The 23,161-nt window shown below is 37.1% G+C and overlaps 1 protein-coding gene across 8 annotated transcripts in view; it reads left to right on the forward strand.

Moving 5' to 3' along the window:
- Positions 1-23,161, forward strand: part of PIAS2 (protein inhibitor of activated STAT 2) — a 77,246-nt gene that overhangs the window by 9,082 nt on the left and 45,003 nt on the right. For 5 of the 8 annotated variants that reach the window (XM_019739671.2, XM_019739673.2, XM_019739669.2 and 2 more), the window contains exon 2: positions 20,164-20,638. In XM_019739671.2, coding sequence (XP_019595230.1) covers positions 20,164-20,638 — 475 coding nt within the window. Of the gene's footprint in view, positions 1-8,787; positions 8,877-20,163; positions 20,639-23,161 lie in introns of all 8 variants that reach the window. The other 3 variants (XM_074340022.1, XM_074340024.1, XM_019739672.2) reach the window with 1 other exon arrangement.

Consider the following 23,161-nt stretch of genomic DNA (forward strand, 5'->3'; position numbering starts at 1 on the left):
AGGCACTTCTGAGAGATCAGGGCTTTTATACTTTCTCAATTTCATCCACTCCTGCTTGCACGACCACAGTAGCTCAGGTTCAGGAGGGTCAGGAAATTCTAAGATCATTTCTCCTTCTTAGTTAAGTTTTACATGACTTTTCATTTTAGAAAGCAAAATCTCATCCTAACAGGTTTACTGGGGCAGTGTCAGTCACACAGAAGGAAATGCGTTTTCCTGAAAATGGCCCTAGTGTTATCTGGACCGGTTTAGACACAGGTGCTCTTTGAATTTGGTTAGAAACCTCCACTACAGAAATATTCTGTACTCCCAGGGATTTGCTGTTTCATGGAACTATCCACCAATACGGTACAGAATTTTCCATTGATTTTTATCTTAGTTTCCTCTTGCTCCTTTAGAGATATCATGAAGAGCGATTTACTGAAGGATTCCTCAGAGCCCCATCAATGATTATTATTTCGGTAATCAAATTTTTTTAAGACTCCCCAATGGGAAAACAGTCTGGATTAATAGGTGGAGGTCTATTAAACAGTGGGTTCAGCATGGGGCAATCCCTTTTCCAGTGCCCTGGTTGTTTACAGTAGAGGCAGGCATTTTGGGGCAAAGTATTCCTGAATGGAGGATCTGTGGGTTCTGGCTTGAAATGTGTACGTGGAGGTTCTCAGCCTGTGGAGCTGTTGTAACTGCAGGGCCATTAGTTTATTAGATTTTTAAATTTTATCTTGCTGCAAGTTTTTTCCAAATGCTCAGCTAGGGCTGTTAATTCAGCAAAAGGGGCAGTTTCCCAGCCCAGCTTGTGTCTCTTTGTTTAGTTTGGACTGGAGCCTGCTAATGAATAAGGAAATCAAGGCGTTTTCTTTGTTTGATAAAGCCCAGAATGTTTCACAGAATTGTTTTCTAATCTTTTAGTCTGATATTGGTTCATCCTTCTTTCGTTTGCAAGATCGAATGATAGAGCAGTCAGTCTTTTGAAAAAAATACCTTATCAGTACTTTCAAGTAGGTCGTGGGCTATTTTTCTAGTGTGTTTTGGGCCAACCCTGGCAGAGCGATTAGTATATGGGTCTTTAATATTGCTCTTGGGATCTTCCCATGTGGCTTTAGCCATCTACATTCAGGTGTCACTAGGTCCTAATGTCATATGAATAAATTGGTAGCTATCCAGGAGTTCCAGATTGTAAGCTCTACTTAGAATTCCAACTTGTAAAGTTTTTGAGGATTCTCTTTAAGGTTTGGAAAATCTTTGATAGTGGCCCGAAGTTCAGCCTTTGACCATGGAGAAAAGATGAATGGAATGCATTTGGTTTTCCAAGCTCAGTAGATGGCCTCACTTTAAAAGGCGTTTGTTTAACTCTAGCTCATCTTCAGAGTGAAAGGCAATTGAGTAAAAGGGATTAGTAGGTTCAGAATATTTAGGAAGAGGAGGGTAAAGGGAAGACACAGTTTGAACAGTCAAGGTTAAGTTAGTGTACACTTCCTTTTAGATTCACCTTCAGCTTGTTGCTTAAACTTTTCATTTGCCTTTTGTCAAGAATCTTTTAAAGAGGCATTTTTTTTTATTCATTTAGTTTTTTAGAACCTTTTGCATACCAATAAAAAAATACGTCCCATTGTTTAGGGGGAAATTCGGGACCCTTTTTTCTCTAGAGCACCTCATAAATGGATAGGCTTATCTTGGTTGAAATTTCCCTACTGTGACTGCTGTACTTCAAGATTATTTACTGACCATGGGTTCAGAAAAACACAAGTTCTGGGTCTATAATTTTTCTATATACAGTTAGCCATGGGTCCCAGATGGAGGAGTCCCAGATTGTGTGGACTCAGAGGAACCCACTTTTCTCTTTTTTTCTCCCTTATTACCTGAGTTAGATCCAATCCAACCCAAGTTGGATCCAGTTCGGTTTCTTTTAAGTCTGCCAACCCCAGACCCAGTCATGAGAAAGAAATACTCAAGTAAATTCGAAGCGCTCTTTTAAACACAAAAACTGTGGAACTCATATTTGAGAGGGACTTACCTGTCACCTCCAGATGCAGCAGGAAAGCAGTGAACTCAGTGGGCCAGTGGGTGCCTTCACCTGGGTGCTTCTTGCTCTTTGGGGTTGTTGTGGGTCTCTTTTGGGTCCTGCATCTGACACCAGACCTGTTAAAAGATGAACTGAGGCACATTAACATTTTAGGAATTTATTTGAGCAAAACTTAATTCGAATTGGGCAATATCAAACCGGAAGTGGGTAGAAGTGTTATGGATACCAGGATCGGAAAGAACCCAAACTGGCACTCAGAGAGTTAGGAGGGTCAGCTTTATTACGCTGGCGGGCTCAGTGGGATCTTTCCCAAAAGACTGAGCCCCTAGCAAGGTTTTGAGCAGGTTTTTATGGGTTGGAGACTTCCTTGAGTTGGGGAAGGGGTAGGTGTCATCTGGTGATTGGCTCGGGGTGTGGCTTGCAGGGGATTATGCGGAAGTGGGCTGGGCCATAGGCTGGGGACTTCTCTCTCCACTGGGGCCACCATTTTAGGTCGGTTCCACGTGGCAGGGAACCATTTTAGGTGAGTTTCTCCATCAGAAGTACTCTGTTTACCGGAGGTGGGGAAAAACTTTTACAGAGGAAGGGTGAAAGCAAAGTAAGGAAATTATTGACTGGCTATAGCCTTAAGCCCTAGTTGGCTGTTTGTGATTGTTGTCTTTAGGTTTTGCTTTCATCACCTGGAGCTATTTACAGGCTTAGATTTTGGTTTACTTATGTAGGCACTGCAGCGTTAATGCCACCTCAGTAGAATGGGCTTCTTGCTTAATTAATTTAAGAATCGATACTGGTAAACCAGACACAGAAAATCTTTTATACTGAGGCTTAAGTAGTTTTGTAACAAGATTTTCCGTCTAGAAGGCTGGACTGTTGGGTTCCTTATACCTAGCAGGACTTGCCATCCTGATAGCTTTAGATGCTGTTGGGTTGCAGAAGGAGAATGGGAAGTTAATGAGGGATTTGAGTTAAGAGGGCCTCATCCCTCCTACCCCCAACTATTGCGCAAGGAAATAGTCTAATAGATACGATAGGTGTAACAGAATCTACCATGTGATTTAAGGCTATTAATGGACACAACTAAAATTTCCAGGAGTATCTCACTTGAGATCATGGCTATGAAAGCACGTTCAAAACTAAATATAGTTAATATATAGTCACAGGATGTGGAGTACAGCAAAAGGAAGAGAGTCTGGAACTGTAACAGCTATATGTATACGATGTCAGAGGGGTAGTAGGTTGGGGGAGGGGGTTATCACTTGTGAGCAGTATACATGTCTATTACATTGTTTTATACACCTGAAACTAATAATAATAATAATAATAATAAGCTAAATATAGTTAGTTGACCCTTGAACAACGGCAGGGTTATGGGCCCTGACCCCTGCGCCGTTGGAAATCTGCACATATCTTTTGACTCCCCAGTTGGCCCTTCAAATACACAGACTCAACCAACCACAGATTGAAAACAGTATTTTCAGTCCTCGGTTGGGAAACTGCAGTTGGGAATGCAAAAATACTGTTTTTGATCTGTGACTGGTTGAATCACAGATGCGAAACTCATGGATGGGGAAGAGCCAACTGTATTTTTTTGGGGGGGAGAAATCCATGTATGAGTGTACCTGTTCATACATGGTACGGTTCAAACCTGTGTTATGCAAGGGTCAATTGTATTTAAATTAAAATGAAATCAATAATTCCTAGTAGTCATTAAACCAAGATATTCTTACCTACAGTAGACACTTTTGCATTTCTTTGTTCCTTAGGTCTGCACCTTTCCTCTGGTAAACACAAGTACCTTTTCTGATAAAGCTGACATTTTTCTAAGTATAACATTCTCCAGATGTTTCTCTTGACTCAACATTTTTACCTTTATTTTTCTGGATTGGATCTTAACTAGTCTTTTTAGATTTTTTAAAATTGGGATATACTTTCCATACCATAAAATTCAGCCTTTTAAAGTGTTCAGTGTTTTTGGTCACTTTATAGAGTTGTGCAACTGTCACCACACCACCATCTAATTCCAGAACATTTTCATCGTCCCCAAAGAAACCATGTACCCATTAGGAGCCACTCCCTATACTCTCCCCCAGCCCTCAGCATTCACCAGTCCACTTTCTGTCTATGGACTTGCCTGTTCTGGGCATTTTGTAGAAGTAGAATCGTACATGTAGCCTTTTGTGTTTGGCTTCTTTCATCTTACATAGGCTTTTCATGGTTCGTTCACGTTGTAGCGTACATCAGTACTTGTATTCCTTTTTATGACTGAATAGTATTCCATTGTACGGAATAGACTACAATTTGTCTATCCATTCATGAATTTATGTACATTGGGGTTGTTTCTACTTTTTGGCTAATATGAACATTCATCTACTAGTGTATAAATTTGTGTGGACATATGTTTTTCAATGTTCTTGGGTAGTTAGTTTCCTAGGAGTGGATTTCCTGGGTCATGTGGTAACTGTGCTTAAGTTTTTGAGGACCTGCTGTACTGTTTTCCAAAACTGCCACACCATTTTATACTCCCACCAGCAGTGTATAAGGGTTCTAATTTCTCCACACCCTCAATCTCATGGTGTGAAGCGGTATGTCATTGTGGTTTTATTTGCATTTCCCTGATGACTAATAATGTTGAGCATCTTTTCATGTGCTTATTGGTCATTTATACATCTTCTTTGGAGAAACATCAGGTCAGACCTTTTGCCCATTTTTTAATTGGGTTATTTGTTTTTTTTATTAAGTTTAAGTTCTTTATGTATTCTAGATACAAGTTCTGCATCAGACACGTGATTGCAAACATTTTCTTTTTTTATACTGTCTTCACTTTCTCGATAGTGTACTTTGAAGCTCCAAAATTTTTGATTTTGACAGAGTTTATCTACTTTTCGTTTATTGCTTGTGCTTTTGATGTCAAGTCTAAGAAACCATTACCTAATCCAGTGTCATAAAGATTTACACCCATTTTCATCGAAGAGTTTATAGTTTTAGCTTTTGCATTAAGGTCATTGATCCATTTTGAGTTAATGTTAGTTTATGGTGTGAGATAGGGATTCAGCTTCTTTTGCATGTGGATATCCAGTTTTCCCAGCCCTATATTTTGAAAGATGATTCTTTCCTCATTGAGCTGTCTTGACAGGTAGTGTTTTTCTTCAGGTATCTCACATCACAGTTGAATTGAAGTACAAGTGTTATGTGATATCAATTGGTGTCATAGTCCAAACTGTTCTCTATGAATGTTCATTTTGAACCCCCTAGTAATGTGGCCTTTTCCCTAGACTTTTTGGAAAAATAGTTTGAAACAAATGTTTCTTTTTTTTTCACTTCGCAGACAATATGAACCTAACAAAGACATTCAGAGCTCTCCATTTACTTATTCATGTAGGTCAGTAAGAGAAAATCTTGATTATGTCACAGAATGTGTATTTTTTTTTTTATATTAGCATGCTATTCAATTTATGATGTCGAACAAGTAATTTTACTTTTTTTCTAATCTGGAAAATGGTTTTAATATTTTTTATTCTCTTATTTCCATTCCTCATCTCCCCCTGCTTCTCCTTCTGTCTCCCCCCCCCCCCCCAAATAAAAGCAATACTTGTGCAGACAGTGCAGGATAATTCCAAAGGAAAAGTCCTTCTTTCCCACTAAGTCCCACTTCTGATATAACTGCCTTAAACTGTTTTTTGGTTTTTTAAATTTTTTTAAGGCCGGCCCAGTGGCTCAGGCGGTTAGAACTCCATGCTCCTAACTCCGAAGGCTCCCGGTTGATTCCCACATGGGCCAGTGGGCTGTCAACCACAAGGTTGCCAGTTCCATTCCTCGACTTCTGCAAGGGATGGTGGGCTCTGCCCCCTGCAACTAAGATTGAACACGACACCTTGAGCTGAGCTGCCGCTGAGCTCCCGGATGGCTCAGTTGGTTGGAGCGCATCCTCTCAACCACACGGTTGCCAGTTCGATTCCTCGACTCCCGCAAGGGATGGTGGACTGTCGCCCCCTGCAACTAACAACGGCAACTGGACCTGGAGCTGAGCTGTGCCCTCCACAACTAAGATTGAAAGGACAACTTGAAGCTGAATGGCACCCTCCACAACTAAGATTGAAAGGACAACAACTTGACTTGGAAAAAAGGCCTGGAAGTACACACTATTCCCCAATAAAGTCCTGTTCCCCTTCCCCAATAAAATCTTTTAAAAAAAAAAAATTAAAAAAATTTTTTTAGGTTAATTCCAAAACTCAAAAATACCACATATCTTTCTATACCTTGAGTTTTCTTTTAACTCTTAACAGTATCTGTTGCTTGACTTTCTAGTAGATAAGAAATTTAGGTCATTATGTTTTCCACTTTTTCCTAATTCTGTTGTTGATTATGTTTAACTTTTTGTAATAGTTAAATTTCTGTTTCTTGGCCTGTCAATTTTGTTAAATTTCTGTTTCTTGGCTTATCAGACATCTGTTCAATTCCCAGCCTTTCCAAGAAGGATTTAACATCCACCCATTTCCCTTTGTTTCTCTTACCTCCACTCTTCCTTTCCATCCTGCTTTCATTTTCTATTACATTATCAAGATTTGTAGCATTTATATTATGGTTTATAACTCTTCTAAACTGTGCTTCTACAGGAGATTCTAGAAATTGAGTACCAAGAATCCGCCTTTGTAAAATGTATGCTGATGATACGTCTTAGTCACTGGAGAACTAATTCATGTGGAGCTGTAGAGAAACTTCTGTTACTAAACCTGTGCTCCTTAAAGGAGAAGTACAACAAAGTCCTGCTTGAGTGAGGGAAGCTCATGGATATCATTTTTTAAATTTCATATTACGGTGTGTTCTCATCTTTTAACCATTCAGCTTTTCTTGAAGATAGGCTTTCTGGCACGCTCGACCTTATCTCATTTGGGCAGCTTGCTTTCTTGGTGGCTTATACAGCTGTCATCCTGGGATTACTTTACATTGCACTCCTGTGTTAGGTCTGTTATTTGGATACCATGTCCTTTTTTTTTTCTTCAATTTTTACTGGAATATAATTACAGGTAGTTGTTTCAGCAAGGATACATGCTGGTGATAAATTTTCTAATTTATTGAATGTTTGAAAATGGCTTGCCTTTGTTTCTGATTGAAAATTTAGATACAGAATTTTAAGTTGATAATACATTTTTTCTCTCTGAACTTCAAAAGCTTTGCTGTAGGAATTTAAGACACCCAGTGTTGCTAATAGAGGTCCATTGCAAATCTGATTATCCTTTTGTAGTCACTTTGTATACAGTCTTTACGGTGATCTCTTTATCTTTGCTTTTGTGAAATGTGTTTAGTTGTAGGCCTTTTTCATTCATTGGTGGGGGTACCTTTTCAGTTCTAAGACTCTTCAGGTCTGAGGAATTATCTCCTATTTCTTTGATCATTTCTTTACCTCCTTTTCTGTTTTCTCTGAGACTCTTGACAGGTGAATGTTGGACTTCCTTGAAGTTTTATTTATTTACACTCTGGAAGAGTTTCCTGACTTTGTCTTTGAATTTTTCTACAGAACTTATTTCAGAAATTATATTTTTAATTTATAACAGCTTTATCCTCTTTTTCTCCTTCCTTCCTTTGTATTGTGTATATTGTATGTAGCTGTAGTTTGTTCATGCCTTTTCACTAGCAAAATAATAAGAGTTCCAGTTGCTCCATGTTCTTTCTTGTCCACCCTTTTAATTTTCGATGTTTTGGTGCATGTTCATTGCTTTTAAATTGCATTCCCTTATTCCTTTAATGGGTAATGATGTAAAGCCCCTTTACTTATTGGCCATTTGGATATCTTTTGTGACGTGGTTTGCCAAGTTTTACACCCATTTTTATATTGGGCCATCTGTCTTTTTCATATTTATTTGTAGGAGTTCATTACATATCACTGATACCAGCTCTTACTGGTTATATTTCGCAAATATCTTCTCTTTTCCCCAACCCTGTAAGTCTGTTCAAACTTCTACTTGACTTTTCAACCTATCCGTTGCCCTTTTCCCATTGGCAGATGCTTCCAGGGGACAGAAGGGATCCAGTGTTCCAGGCGTTCCCTTCGTTCCACAGTTGTGGCCTCGCAGGTCTTTGCTACCTTTGCAGCGCCTTATGCCTTCAGACAGATGTTTTCTTATGTTTTGTTCAGTGTTTGGGTTTTCACTGGGAGGGTTGGTTTGAAACAGTCTATCTAGTCAGTTATTGGGGTATACGGAAGTAGGTCAAGTCCTCCTGACTTGTAGTTCTTTAACGAGATTCTTGGCTGTTTCCTTCTCCATATACTTTCAGAATTATCTTTTTAACACACACACACACACACACACACACACACACACACACAAAACCTGTTGGGATTTTGATGGGAAATGCATTGAATCGAAACCAGTTTGGAGAGAATTAACATTTTGTTAAGTTTTCTTAATCATGAACATTGTAATCTCCATTTATTTAGGTCTTTTACTGTGTTTCTCAAAGTTATAATTTTCTTCAACTAAACTATTGCAAACATGTTACGTTTATTTCTGGGTATCTTATTTTTATATCAAATCATAAATGTTATTTTTATATAATTATATTTTCTACCTTGCTGGTGTATAGAAGTAAAATTTGACTTTGTATAACAACTGTGCTATACTCTTGTGATAAATTATCTGTAGAATTCGTTTGGATTTTCTATGCAGACAGACCAATCTGTGAATAATGACCTCTTTGTTTCCTCCTTTCCAATTCTTATGCTTTTTTTTCTTTCTTTCTTTTTCTTGTCTTAATGTGCTGGCTAGGATCTCCAGTACAATGTTGAATAGAAGCGATGATGGGGGCATCCTGATCTTGTTCCTGATTTTAAAGGAAATGCTTTCAGAGTTTCACAGTTAAGTATGATGCTTACTGTAGGTTTATTGTAGATAATCTTTTCAGGTTAAGGATGTTCCTTTCTATTACTGGTTTGCTAATTTTAAAAAATGGATGTTGAAGTTTATCAGCAACTTTTTCTGCATCTTTCGAGAGGATTTTATTCTGTAACCTGTTGGTTTTTTTTCCTGTAGTCTGTTAATATGATAAAATACATTGATTCATTTTCTGATATTTAAATCAACCTGTGTTCCAAGTATAAAGTCAACCCTGATCTGTCTTTTTTTTTCATTATTGGATTCAGTTTGAAGATAGTTAATTCAGCATTTTTGCCTCTAATAATGAGCAATATTGACCTGTAATTTTAAAAATACATGCCTTTCCACTTCTGGAAGAGTTATTGTAAGATCAGAATGCTGTTAAGTGTTTGGTAGAATTCCCTTGTAAAATTGTTACTGGTGTTTTCTTTGTGGGACACTTCTTAACTACTGATTCATTTGCTTTGGTTATAGGATTGTTTGTTTTTTCAATTTTCAAACCGGTTTTGGCAGGGTATACTTTAATAGAAAGTTGTCCATTTTATCCATATTCTTGAAATTATGGCATTAATTTGTTGATCTCTAATTTTGTAGTGCCTGTAAGTTAATGTTCGTTTTCTTTTTAAGCCTTCTTTTCCTTGATCAGTTTTAAAAGCTAAAAGTTTGGCAATTTTTAAAGACTTCAAAGAATCAAGTTTTTGTCTTTTTTATGCTCTTTAATGTATCCTTCCTCTATCTCATTAATTTCTGTTCATTCTTTATGCTTCCTTTGGATTCATTTCTATTTTTCTAATTAAGTTGGACGCCTTGCTTATTTTCAACATTTTAACATAGGCATTTAAGACCATGAGTTTCTATGTATCATTTTTCCTGCATCACACAAGTTTTGATGTGCAGTATTATCACTATTTTTCTGTTTTCCACTGTGAATTCTTTAATTTATGAGTTATTTAAAAGTTTTATTCCTAACCATATGGGGGTTTGTTTAGTTATTGATTTGTAATTGTGTTGTGGTTAGGCAGCGTGATCTGTATGATATCAGTCCTTTGGAATCTGTTGAGACTGTTACCAGTTTTTGTAATTTTTGTTTGTATTTGAAGAGAATGTCTATTCTCCATTTATTGGTGCAAAGATTTATATATGTCCAGTAGTTAGGCATCTTAATTCTGTTGTTCAAATCTTACGTCTTTATGTTTTAGAGAATCTTTTTATATTTTTCCAGTTTTTCTTGTAGTTCTATCAATTTTTAAAATGTATTTTTAAGTTGTTACTAGTATATGAAAGTTTAAATTTGTGATATTTTCTGTTGAATTGAAACTTTTACTCTGTCTAGTGACTGTCTAGGAATGCTTTTTGTATTACATACTGCTGTCTGATATTGCTGTACCTACACTGTTTTTCTTTTCGTCAGCTCATTTTGGCTGATTTTTAAAATTCTTCCTCCCCCTACATTCTACTTTCGTCTCTTGGGAACATCATGTTACTGATGGTCTTGGTTTTTGTAATTTCAAATTAAACTTTTTATTAAGATAATTGTCAGTTCAGTCAGTTGCCAAGACATAATACAGAGACATCCCATGTACTCTTTACCCCGTTTTCCCCCAGTGGTAACATCTTGCAAAACTGTAGTGCAGTATCACAGCCAAGGTATTATGGACACAGTCAAGATACAGCCCTTTCCATCACAAGGACCCCTCATGTTGTCGTTTTTATAATGACACCCACTTCTTTCTCTCCCCTTAATCTCTGGGACCCACTCATCTGTTCTTTATTTCTATGATTTTGTCTTTTCAAGGTTGTTATGTAAATGGAACCGTACAGTATGTCACCTTTGGGGTTTGGTTTTTCTCACCCAGCATCATTCCCTGGAAACTCATCTATGTTGCTATGTGTATCAAGTGTTGAGTAGTGCTCTCTTCACTGCTGACTAGTATTCCACAGCATGGACCTCTTTAAGGCATCTGGGCTGATTACAGTTTTTGGCTATTATGAATAAAAGTGCTATAAAAATTTGTGCATAGGTGTTTTGTGAACATAAGATTTCATTTCTTTGTGATAAATGCCCAGGGCTGCAATTACTGGGCTGTACGCTTCTTGTACATATAGTTTTTAAAGAACTTGCCGAACTGTTTTCCAGAGTGGCTGTACCATTTTCCATTCCTATTAGCAGTGTATGAAGTGATCCCATTTCTCTGCATCCTTGCCAGCGTGTGGTTTCAGTGTTTTTCATTTCAGTCATTCTGGTATGTATCTAGTGATACCTCAGTAAGGTTTTAATGTGCATTCCCCTAGTGGGTAATGATACTGGAGATACTTTCATGTGCTTATTTTTCATCTGTATATTCCCACTGGTGAAATGTCTCTTTATGTCTTTTGTCCTTTTTCTGATTGGATTGGTGTGTTTTTTTCTGTTGAGTTTTGAGAGTTTTAGATACATTTTAGATACTAGTTGTGTGTTGGTGTGGGGACAGAGCCAGGAGTGCAGTTTCCAGGCTCTCACCCTCAGGTGGAAAGGTGCTCACTCAGGTAGTAAATGGCCATCAGCTGTGATTGGATGGCCATCAGCTGTGGCTAGTTGGCTGTCAGCTGTAACCAGTGAGCCATCGGCCACTAATATAACTGCCGTGGCTACACTAGCAGCAAATGGGGGCTAGCAAGAAGATGGTGGCTGAGCTAGCAAGCGCGGATTGCAGCTAGCAAGTGGGGTTGATTGGCAGAGAGAAGTGGACGGCAGGTTGGGGATCGTGTGGCTGCTTAATGTGTCTCCAACCCAGATGCCAGTGAGAATATAGTAGTATGACTCCCCTACCTATGGCTCCGTGGGTGTTACTGTTTGGCCTCACCATGTCCTGCGTTCTTATGTGGGGAGCTGGAGCATGACAGTTGGATATGTGCTTTGTAAATATTTTCTCCAAGCCTGTCGATTGTCTCTTCATCCTTTTAACAGGGTCATAACAGAGCACAAGTTTTAATTTTGGTGAATTCCACTGTATCGTTTTACCTTTTGTGGATCTTGCTTTGAGCATGAAGTCTAACACTTCATGTCTTATCGTAGCCCTAGGTCCTGAAGATTCTCTTCTTGTTTTTTCCTAAAAGTTTTGTTGCTTTATTCTAACGCTTAAGTCTCTGATCCATTTGGAGTTAGTTCTTTTATAAAATGTGAGACTTAGGTGGAAGTTCTTTGTTTTTTGATCTTTCTGTGGATGTGCAGTTGCTCCAGCACCGTTTATTGAAAGGCCGTCTGTCTTTCCTCCATTTGAGTTACTTTTGCACTTTTGTCAAAAACTATTTGGGCATATTTGTGTAGGTCTATTTCTGGGTTCTTTATCCTGTTCCATTGACGTATGTGTCTCTCTCTCTGCTAATAGCCCAGTCCTGAGTACTGACCTAAGATGTGAAATGGGATAGACTGATAACTCTATTCTGTTTCAAAATTGTTTTAGCTCTTTTAGTTCCTTTGCCTTTTCATATGCATTTTAGAAGAATGTATATCTATAAAAAATCTTGGTGGGATTTGGGTAGGAATTGTGTTAAATCTGTATATCTGTTTAGGGAATATTGATGATGTTACTTTGTTGAGTCTTCCAATCCCTGAAGAACCCATTTATTTAGCTTAGACTTGTTTCATTAGTGTTTTATAGTTTTCAGCATACAAGTGCATGTTTTGTTATGTTTTAAAACATACGTATTTTAATTTTCTTTGGAGCGATTATAAGTGGTATTTTTTTAAAACTTGTTTCCACATATTCTTTGTTAGTATATAGAAATGTGATTGGTATTTATGTGTTGGTCTTCATATCCTGCGACCTTGCTGAACTCAGTTATTAGTTCTACAAGTTGTTTTGTAGATTCCTTGGGAACCTTCAAATACAGGCAGGTTTGTGTTTTTTTTCTTTATATTTTTCCAACTGTATGCCTTTTATTTCCTTTTGTCTTTTCCCACCAGCGAGAACTTCAGCACTACGCTGATTGACAATGCTCAGAGTAGACATCTTTGCCTCGTTCCCCATCTTAGAAGGAAGCAGTCAGTCTTTCACCATTAAGTATGTTAGCATCTAGATTTTTTTGTAGATGCTTTCTGTCACGTTGAGGAAGTTCTTCTCTATTTCTGTTTTTCTGAGAATTTTTATCATGGGCGGTGTTGAATTTATCAAATGCTTTTTCTGCATTAATTGATATAATCACATATTTACCTTGTTCAGCTACTAATAAAGTGTACTATGTGGATTTCAAACATTGAACCAGCCTTGCATCCCTTGAACAAACATCACTTGGTAATGGTGTATAATTCTTTTTATAAAATGCTGAGATCAATTTGCTAATATTTTAAGTATTTTAGCATTTATATTCATGGGGGATATTGAGTTGTAGTTGTATTTTTTGTACTGTCTTTGGATTTGATATCAGGGAAATACTAGCTTCATAAAATGAATTTGAAAATATTCTGTTATATTTTCTGGAAGAAATTACATAGGCTTGGTGTTAATTCTTTAAATGTTAGGTAGAATTCCCCTGTAAAATATTCTGAGCCTGGTCGTTTCTTTTAATTATGAATTAAGTTTCCTGAGTAGTTGGTGGGGTAGTCACATGATCTGTGTCATATTTGGTGAGTTTTGGTGGTTTGTATTTTTCAAGGAATTGGTCTTTTCATCTAAGTTGCCAAATTTATGTGTATAGAGTTGTTCGTAGTATTCCTGTATTATCTCTTTGATGTCTATAGTTTCTGTGGTGGTATCACTAATCTTGTTCCTTTAGTTAGAGTTTATTTCATTTATATTTGTTGGAATTACTAATGTATTTGCTTTTCTTTACCTCTTTATTTTTTGCTTCCTACTTTTTCTGTGTTTTCTGTCTTCATCTGTTTTCTTACCACCTTTTGAGGAGATTTTTTTCCTTTTCTCTAGCTCCTGTTTTCCCCATTTACTAGTTGTGAAATTATATACTTTTCAATTAAAACTCTTGAAGTTTTCATGAATTTTCTTGAAGTTTTAATACATGTATGTAAGTCTAAATTGACTATCTTTTTCTCACCTACAGAATACTTGAAACTGTTTACCACACTACCAACTTATACGTGTGCCACTGTTGCCCAGCATTTTTGTTCTAGCTTTTCTTAGTCTCACAAATTTGATGTTAGTTTTATACAGTAAATGTTTGTTTAGGCTGAGCACCTCCCTCCACAGGTTTATCATTTTTTACTCATGATTTTGCTATCTTAATACTCATTTCTCTATATTACACTGTTGAACAGTGATGGGCTTTTTACTTTCCCTTCAATGTGTTAGGCATGTGCTTTCCTCCTCAGAACTTGTGCACCCGTGTGTCCTGTGCCTTGGACTGCTTTTCCTTCAGTATCCATTGGTGCTCTCTTATTCCTTCAGTTACTCAGTTTCCTTCTCAATGAGACCATCCCTCCTTTAAAGTGGAAATCTTCTGCCTCTTCATTCCCTGTTTCCTTTTCCTCCTCTATTTTTGCCCATGTATTCACAACCTGCCATATTATACATTTCATTTATGTAGAAACATATATTCCTTAATCCTTGTTTTTTCTCATCTTTCTGATAATAACCATTCTGATAGCTGTGAGGTGATATCTCATTGTGGTTTTGAATTGCATCTCCCCGATGATTAGTGATGTTGACCATCTTTTCATGTATCTGTTGATCATTTGTATGTCATGTTTGGAAACTGTCTATTCGTATCTTCTGCCCATTTTTAAAAATTGGATTGTTTGGTATTTTGCTATTGGGTTTTATGAGTTCTTTATCTATTTTGGATATTAATCCCTAATTAGATACTATATGATCTGCAAATATTTTCTCCCATTCAGTAGGTTGCCTTTACATTTTGTTGATGGTTTCCTTTGCTATGCAGAAGCTTTTTAGTTTAATGTAGTCCCACTTGGTTTTTTTGCTTTTGCTTTTGGTGTCAGGTTGAAAAAAATCACCGCCAAGACCTATGTTATGGAGCTCATTACTGCCTGTGTTTTCTTCTAGGGGTTTTATAGTTTCAGGTCTTACATTCAAGTCTTTAATCCATTTTTAGTTAACTTCTGTGTAAGGTGTCAGATAATGGTCCAATTTATTATTTTGCATGTGGCTGTCTAGTTTTCTCAGCACCATTTATTGAAGATACTGTCCTTTCCCTATTGTATACTCTTGGCTCCTTTGTTGTAAATTAATTGACCATATATGTGTGATTTTATTTCTGGGCTCTCTGTTCTGTTCCATTGATCTGTGTGTCTGTTTTTATGCCAACACCTTACTGTTTTGATTACCACAGCTTTGCAATATAATTTGAAATCAGGGAGTGTGATACTTCCAGCTTTGTTCTTCGTTCTTAATATTGCTTTGGCTACTTGGGTCACCCCAAATGATTTTAAAGGAAGTCTCATATATTGTATAATTTTATCCATAAATATTTCAGTATGTGACTATAAGGATAGAGATCATCTGAACCAAGTAATTAACTAAGTTTATGGTAAACCATTTTTATTTTCCTTGATTAAATTATATTAGGGTACATTGAGAGCTTTCGTGTCTATATTCACAGGAAGCATTGATGTGTTAACAAAAAGACTCCTTATAGTCTGTATTGGAAAATGAGAAAGAAGAGGTAGCATACTAGGCCCCCTGTTTCATCAGGCTTTTGCCTAAAGTTTTGGTTGGATGAGTGGACTCGCTGCTGAAGTTTGAAAAACAATAATTTGCATGTTTTTAAAATTTGTTCAACAGATTTTTCCATGTTTATCTTCTAACATGTATTTGACTTTCTTTTATTCTCTCAAACAGTTTTAAGGAACAGAATTTCATCTTTTTCTTGAAGGTTTAGTAGAATTTATTCATTAAGATATCTTGTCTGGGTAGATGCTTTTGGAAGTGGAGAGAGGCAAAGATAGTATACCTCTTGGGCTGGCTCGGTGGCTCAGGTGGTTGGGGCTCCATGCTCCTAACGCTGAAGGCTGCCGGTTCGATTCCCACATGGGCCAGTGGGTGCTCAACCACAAGGTTGCCGGTTCGACTCCTGCAAGGGATGGTGGGCTGCACCCTCTGCAACTAACAGTGGCAACTGGACCTGGAGCTGAGCTGCGCCCTCCACCACTAAGATTGAAAGGACAACAACTTGACTTGGAAAAAGTCCTGGAAATACACACTGTTCCCCAATAAAGTCCTGTTTCCCTTCCCCAATAATAAAATCTTTAAAAAATATATGTATACCTCTTGAATCAACTTGAGTGATTTACATTTTTTTTTTGGAAATAACTTTTGTCTATGTCTTTAAGTTATTAGAATGTAGTTGCATATGCTATACGCTTTGTTTAAAGAAATTTCCTTAGTGTTTGTGGTCTTTATATTCCTTTTCTCATTCTCAAGACTGTTTCATTCTTTTTGGAACCTGACTTTACAGACTTTTTTGCTTTTTGCTTGCTAATTCATGTTTTCTTTTATTTTTAAATTCTTTACTCTTTTTGAAGATGTGTGTTTATTTTGTTGTTACAGTCAGCCTTCTGTATCCATGGGTTCCACATCTGTGGATTTTGGTCCTGGAACCACTCCCCCAGGTACCAAGGGACCACCTTACTTTTTTGTTTCTAAACTTACTACTTATTTTCAATCTTGTATTGTATAATAATAGAAGCATTTAGGGGGATGTTCTCCTAAGCTTTGGCTTACTTTATAGATTTTGAAATGTAGTATTCTCTTTATTGTTTGTTTTAATAGTTGACTTTCAATTTTGATTTCTTTAGCTGAGGAGTTACTTTAATAGTGTGTAAGGAAGAGATCCACATAAGGTCTCTCAAGTAAAAGGATTTAATTATAGGGAATGTGATTTCACAGGAATGCAGGGCCAGTAATGGGGGCCTCCTATGGCCTCTGAAATGGGTAGTAGTTAGGAATACCTGATGGTTTTTCTTTATCCATTCCTACTTATAAATGAAGATGTAGATTGTTTCAATGTTGTAGGTGGGATAGGCGATACTACTGTGATTTATCAGTTTCCCTCAGCAGCTCCTCTCCCTACTCCATGTTATACATGATCGCAGATAGAGGATCTACAGAGTTTGTATTGATCTTTACCATGAGTTCCAACCTGTTAGGGCTTCCCCAAATTCTGGGCTATGTTTGGCAGTTTCCATCTCATATTTAAGATTTGAAGAGCAGTTTCAGGGAAATATTTTTACTCACTTGTAATCACATGTAACTATCATATTTACTTGTTTGATGAGTTATTTTCTAAAGGTAGCACCTTCAGTTTGCCTTCACACTTACGTGTAATATTCAATTATGTAATGTCCCAGCTTTAAAAGGTTTTATAATTTTGTGTTACTTAAATTTGATAAAGAAACAAGGTTGATTTGAAGTCCTAGTCTTAATTTATATTAGCTTTTCTTGGGAAATCCAGATTTTGTATCTTTTTAAGAAATCTGTTATGCCAGCATATTCCTCTGTAGTTCAGAGAATTTCCTTAAAGTTAATCAGCAAGCATTTTTTGAGGAATTCCTCTGTGTAGAGCTTATAGCATTTGTAACTGAAGTATTAGACGGGAGATTTTGGGAGGCAGCAGGATGGACTGGATAAAATCCACTTAAAGATTATACTAAAGATGTAGGCAGCAGAAGTCAGTGGAAGAATGATAGCTGAAATCCATTCTTCATAGCAGGTATGGCAGACTCACCTTACCTGGTGACGGCTGAAATTGGGTTGAAGATGGAGTCAAAAAATAAATAAAAAAGCATCACTTTAAGAAGAATGGGATCCAGCAAGGTTTGCCAAGAAAAACGTTCATAGAATTTGACTTAGTAAGCTCCGTAGGGAATATCTTAATAGTAAATGCTAAATAAAGGGCAGTTTTTGTTGTTTGTTTTTAAATAGAATTGATGACCAGAGGGATGAAGTGACTTTCCCAAGGTCCTGAGTCTTGATGCTGGTACTTGACCTACAGACAACTACTTACTACTGTTGTGAAGTTTTCCACAGGAGACCATGGAGTCTCAAAGCCATCGTCCTTGGGAGGGCCTGACATTACTTTACCTTTGGAGCAGTTTGCAGTGCAAAGACTGTCCTGTCTGCTGTTGTTTTCTTTGCCCTTCCCCAAACCGGAGGGCTTCTTTTTTGCGACAGAATCCTGTTATTTCACATTTGTGGGTCTAAGCCCTTATCTCTTTCTTTCCTTTTGTTTGTGTGTTTACAATAGCTAATAGAGCCATTTTTATTAGCATTCTTTGTCAGGTAAAGTTACCATTGGAAATAAGTGAAATGAGACCTCCTTTTTGAGAGCCAAGCTTAGGGTGACTTGGTGTTCTCTTCCTGTATTTCTGTAAAACAGGTTTTCTTAACAATATCTAAAAATAACTGGAAGGAGGGAAGCAAAGTAATGTATTCCATTTCTTTAGAAAGAATCACAGGTGTCGTTTCTTTATGATTGTCTTTGTTGGGGCTAAGTGTCCTCCATGATCGAATGTTGCTTATACGACTGTGACATAAGCACACGTCAGTTGAAATATTTAGTGTGATTGGGGACTTCAGGGAAGAAGTCCCATTTCTTGCTTGGGAAGACACTTAGCCTGGGAAGCTATCAGTCCTTTTGGTGCATGAAACCTTGAGTAAACTGGAGCAGGTGTATAATGAGATGGCCAAGAATTTTCTGATTTTCCATCTTTGTTTTGTTTTTCTATTTTTTTTGTCCATAGCATAGGGGTAAGATAAATTCAATATTCATCTTAACCCATGGAGGAAATGAAGCGAGTTAAAGTATGACAATGGCATTATGATACATGTTGCTGTGAGAGTGTCATTTAGAGCTATACTGGCTCGTGTGGTAGCTGTTTCCCTGAAAATAAGACCTAGCTGGACTATCAGCTCCACGCGTCTTTTGAAACAAAAATGAACGAAGCCCGGGTATTATATAAGACCCGGTCTTATTTTACTATAAGACTGGGTCTAATATGTACTATAATATAATATAATTAATGTAATATAATATATAATATAATACCGTGTCTTATATTAATTTTTGCTCCAAAAGATGCATTAGAGCTGATAGTCCGGCTAGGTCTTATTTTTGGGGAAACACAGTATTTAAATTTGTTTGCAGTTCTGAAAACTGAAAAGTGTTATTCCTGACAACTATTAGAAGCCAAGGAGAGTTTTAAACAATTGCTTCTGGGCTATCGATGAGACAAGTGCAGAACAGAGGAATTACGTATTATGAATCAGTGCCTGCTGTAGGTATTGCCTACGCACAGCTACCAGGTTGAGAAGGAATCCCAGGTAGCTGTGGAGGGTGCACTACTGAGGACGGGCGGGGGAGGGGAGGTAGTTTCCTTGGGTCGATTTCTGAAAGGGTAGGTTTCTGAAAGGGTGTTTGTTCAGCTGTAGGTCATACTCTTCTTTTTGGCTAGGTGGTATGTGTGTGACAAGTAAATCTGACTACCTTCATTGTCTGAAAATCCCTAAGTAGGTGGATTTCTGAGGCAGCAAATCGCTGAAGGTATATACTAGGTTTTGTTGAAAAAACAGACGGTGAGATCTGAAGCAGGAATTGCTTATTCCCTTCATTTTACACCCAAGAACAAGTCAGTGGAGAATGGCTTGGACTCTTGTCCTTTGAGATTTGTGACCACTCATTTCCTTGCTCTTCAAAAGTCTTTTTCTCATTGGATGCTCAGTTGGGACCTTCAGTCGTTTTAGAAGTTTGATATCTGCTAAATAAGATACATGAATTTTTAGCTTTACTTTTTAAAAATAATTTCCTTGTATTTTCTGTTCCTTAATATTTGAGTTGGGTGAAAACTTCATTGGATCTCATTTCTGTCTTGATTTTATAGATTTATTACTTAGCATCAAAAGTTATGCATGCAATATTGTAAAATGTAATTCTTTGGTTAATTAATAATACCATGACAAACATGTATTGGTAAGGCTTAGTTTCGAAAAGGTACATTTTCATTAGTTATAAACTTCGTAATGAGAAAGCAGATACGGGTTTTCATATGTGTATAATCAGATAATGGTTTAAGAGACACCAATAGACTACCAAAATTCAAAGTACAACAAAACATAACACCATAACTTCAGTGTGATTTGGCAGGGTGCGGGATGACAGCATGAACAGGAATGAATCTAACTGGTAGGTGGAAATGCTGGTTACTAGAATGTGCCAGTTGAAAGAATGCTGGAAAAATCAGAATTTATAGTTTAAATAAGGTATTTATATACTTGAAGGTGACTATTTGCTTATGTCTTTTTTTTTTCTCTTTCCTTTTAGAATATGGTTTCTAGTTTTAGGGTTTCTGAACTACAAGTATTGCTAGGCTTTGCTGGGCGGAATAAAAGTGGACGCAAGCATGACCTCCTGATGAGGGCGTTGCATTTATTGAAGAGCGGCTGTAGCCCTGCAGTTCAGATTAAAATCCGAGAATTGTATAGACGCCGATACCCACGAACTCTTGAAGGACTTTCTGATTTATCCACAATCAAATCATCCGTTTTCAGTTTGGATGGTAGCTCGTCACCTGTAGAACCTGACTTGGCGGTGGCTGGAATCCACGCCTTGCCTTCCACGTCAGTTACACCCCATTCACCGTCCTCTCCTGTTGGTTCCGTGTTGCTTCAAGATACTAAGCCCACGTTTGAGATGCAGCAGCCATCTCCCCCAATTCCTCCTGTCCATCCTGACGTGCAGTTAAAAAACTTACCCTTTTATGATGTTCTTGATGTTCTCATCAAGCCCACGAGTTTAGGTAAGTGTTAGAGCAATGCATTTATTCTGGGAAAGCGAGTAAATAAAGCAGGAGTCCTTCAACTATTGAGTAATGATTTGCTATTAATATTATAAAATTGAGGCATTAATGCCAAATGTTGAAATGTCCAGATAAAAAAATATTGGCAACCACGACCTAAATCTAATACAAAACTGTTGATTCATCATCCATGCACGTTCTTATGGCTTAGAACTCAAATTGCTTCTGTGTGTGTGGGAACAGACACAGATCTTATTGCCTCTGATTCTGTGTTTTGATACTTTGGATATTTTTACAGAGAGATTACTGTTTAACATACCTTTTAAACTGCTTTTCTAAGAAATAAACGTTTTATAACTTAATTTTTTTTCTAAAGTGGCACAGGGAGCTTGACACACATGTTTTTAAGATTTTTTTTAGATTAATGTCCATCAACTGCTCAGAAAATTTAATAAATTTTATTATATTACTAAAAGTTGATATGTGTGACTTTTAACAAATTTTTACCTAGGTTGATGACTTCTGTGTTATAGTAGCATAATTTCTTACTGCCTAATGAAATTGTTTACAGAGATATTTGGCTTTATTGATGAAATAAATTGTTTGGGAAGTGATATTTCATAGTTAACCTGAGTAATTATTTTCTTTTCCATCCTGGGAAAACCCTTTTTTTAAAAGACATTTGAAAACTCTTAAATATATCAATGTGCTTTGGTCTTTTGTATAGGATTATACTGCAGATTATCTTGGTTGCGCCAGAAGGAAATTTTGAGGGCAGAATTGGTTAACTGGGTCAGTATGACCTAATCGGTTGGCAGGCCAAGGTTGCTATGCTTTTCCCAGGTCCTTGTTTTAATTGTTTTTATTAGTAATACTGAGCCAGGCAGGTAAAATAATGCATTTCATCCCTTCATTTTGAAATACCGTGTCCCCGAAAATAAGACCTAGCTGGACCATCAGCTCTAATGCATCTTTTGGAGCAAAAATTATTATAAGACCTGGTCTTATTTTATTGTAAGACCGGATATAATATAATACCCGGTCTTACAGTATAAGACCTAATTTTTGCTTCAAATGTGTCAAAAGACACATTAGAGCTGATGGTCCGGCTAGGTCTTATTGTTGGGGAAACATGGTGAGAATTCTGTTTGTTTGCATTTGCATATTTGTACAATGTCCTATGAATAGAATTATTGCATCAAAGATTAAAAACATTTAGATTCTTGATAACTAACATGGCTAAATTAGTTTCCAGAAGAGCTATGCCAGTTTAAATTACACAAAGTGAGAGAGAGACTGTCTCTCATTGCACTTTACTTTCTGCCTTGATTAGGTGTCATTAAAAACAAATCTTTGTGATTTTATGGATGAAAACTTGTTTAGTTATTTTATTTTTAAATTAATAATAGGAGCAAACATTTTAAATGTTGGTTACCCAGTTGCCTTTCTTTTATGATTTTACTTTCATCTCTAACTTTTGTTTTTACAGGTTCATTTATCTGGTTAAATGTTTCCATAATTAATTTGTTTATTTCTCCCATTGTCATGGTTTTTGGTTTATACCAGTGCTACCAGTACACAGTATCATGGCGCATACATACGGTTCTTTTTCAGCAGTTACTGCAAGTTTATTTCTTTGTATGTATTTTGAGAAAGATTTAGACTAGTGATATGCTTAGGTGACTGCCCCCTGGGACTCTTCTGGAATATGGCCCAGGTGAGGGCTGAGAGATAAGAGTGCCTGTGGGGCTGTGGTGACAGTGGAAGGTGTTGCCGAGACAGGGTTGAGGGCCTAAAAAGAAGCCTGGAGACTTGAGACAAGATAGAGCATTGTGTCTGCTCTGCTCCTGGCATCCGGGGTGTGCCAACGGCTGAACCCTGGGGGGGCTTCCTGCTGTTCTTTCCTTACTTTCCTGCTTGGTTCCCAAATAGAAATAGACATTTTCTTGCTTTTCTGTAATCTTCATAGAGTTTGTCTTCAGTAATTTCAGTAAGGTTAAAGAAAAATAGTAGGCTTTTAGTAAGTTTACTGAAATAAAACTTTTGTATCTCATTTGGCTTAGATAATGCCAGAGGTACTTTGTGTAGAAGAGTGGCTGAGAAAAACCTGCCTTTTGCTTGTAGTTAGAATGTCAGAAATATATATATGTAACCTCAGGGCTTATAAAATAACTTTATCTCTGAGCTAAAAACTGGGTATTTATATGTTTTTCAGGAGTCCTGCCTATGACTGTTTTAATTAATAATTTAACACGGTATGTAGAACTGGTTTTCTGATCCTATGTTGGAGAACCTAATGGGGAGAAAAACCACAAAACCTGCATGCTTCTACTTTACACCCTGCCATTCTTTCTCCTGATCCGCATTAAAATGAAAGTCTAGCTAATAGACTTACCTTACGGCAAGTTTAGTGTGTTTTTGGCTACTGTTCTGTCATAAAATTGCCCTACCTAAAAACTGTCAGTAAGTGTTAATACAAATTAGATTTTATTACCATATGCACTTTTTTTTTCTTGCTGTAAG

The sequence above is a fragment of the Rhinolophus sinicus genome, linkage group LG09 (assembly GCF_036562045.2).
Source record: "Rhinolophus sinicus isolate RSC01 linkage group LG09, ASM3656204v1, whole genome shotgun sequence".
In the NCBI taxonomy this organism is placed as follows: Eukaryota; Metazoa; Chordata; class Mammalia; order Chiroptera; family Rhinolophidae; genus Rhinolophus; species Rhinolophus sinicus.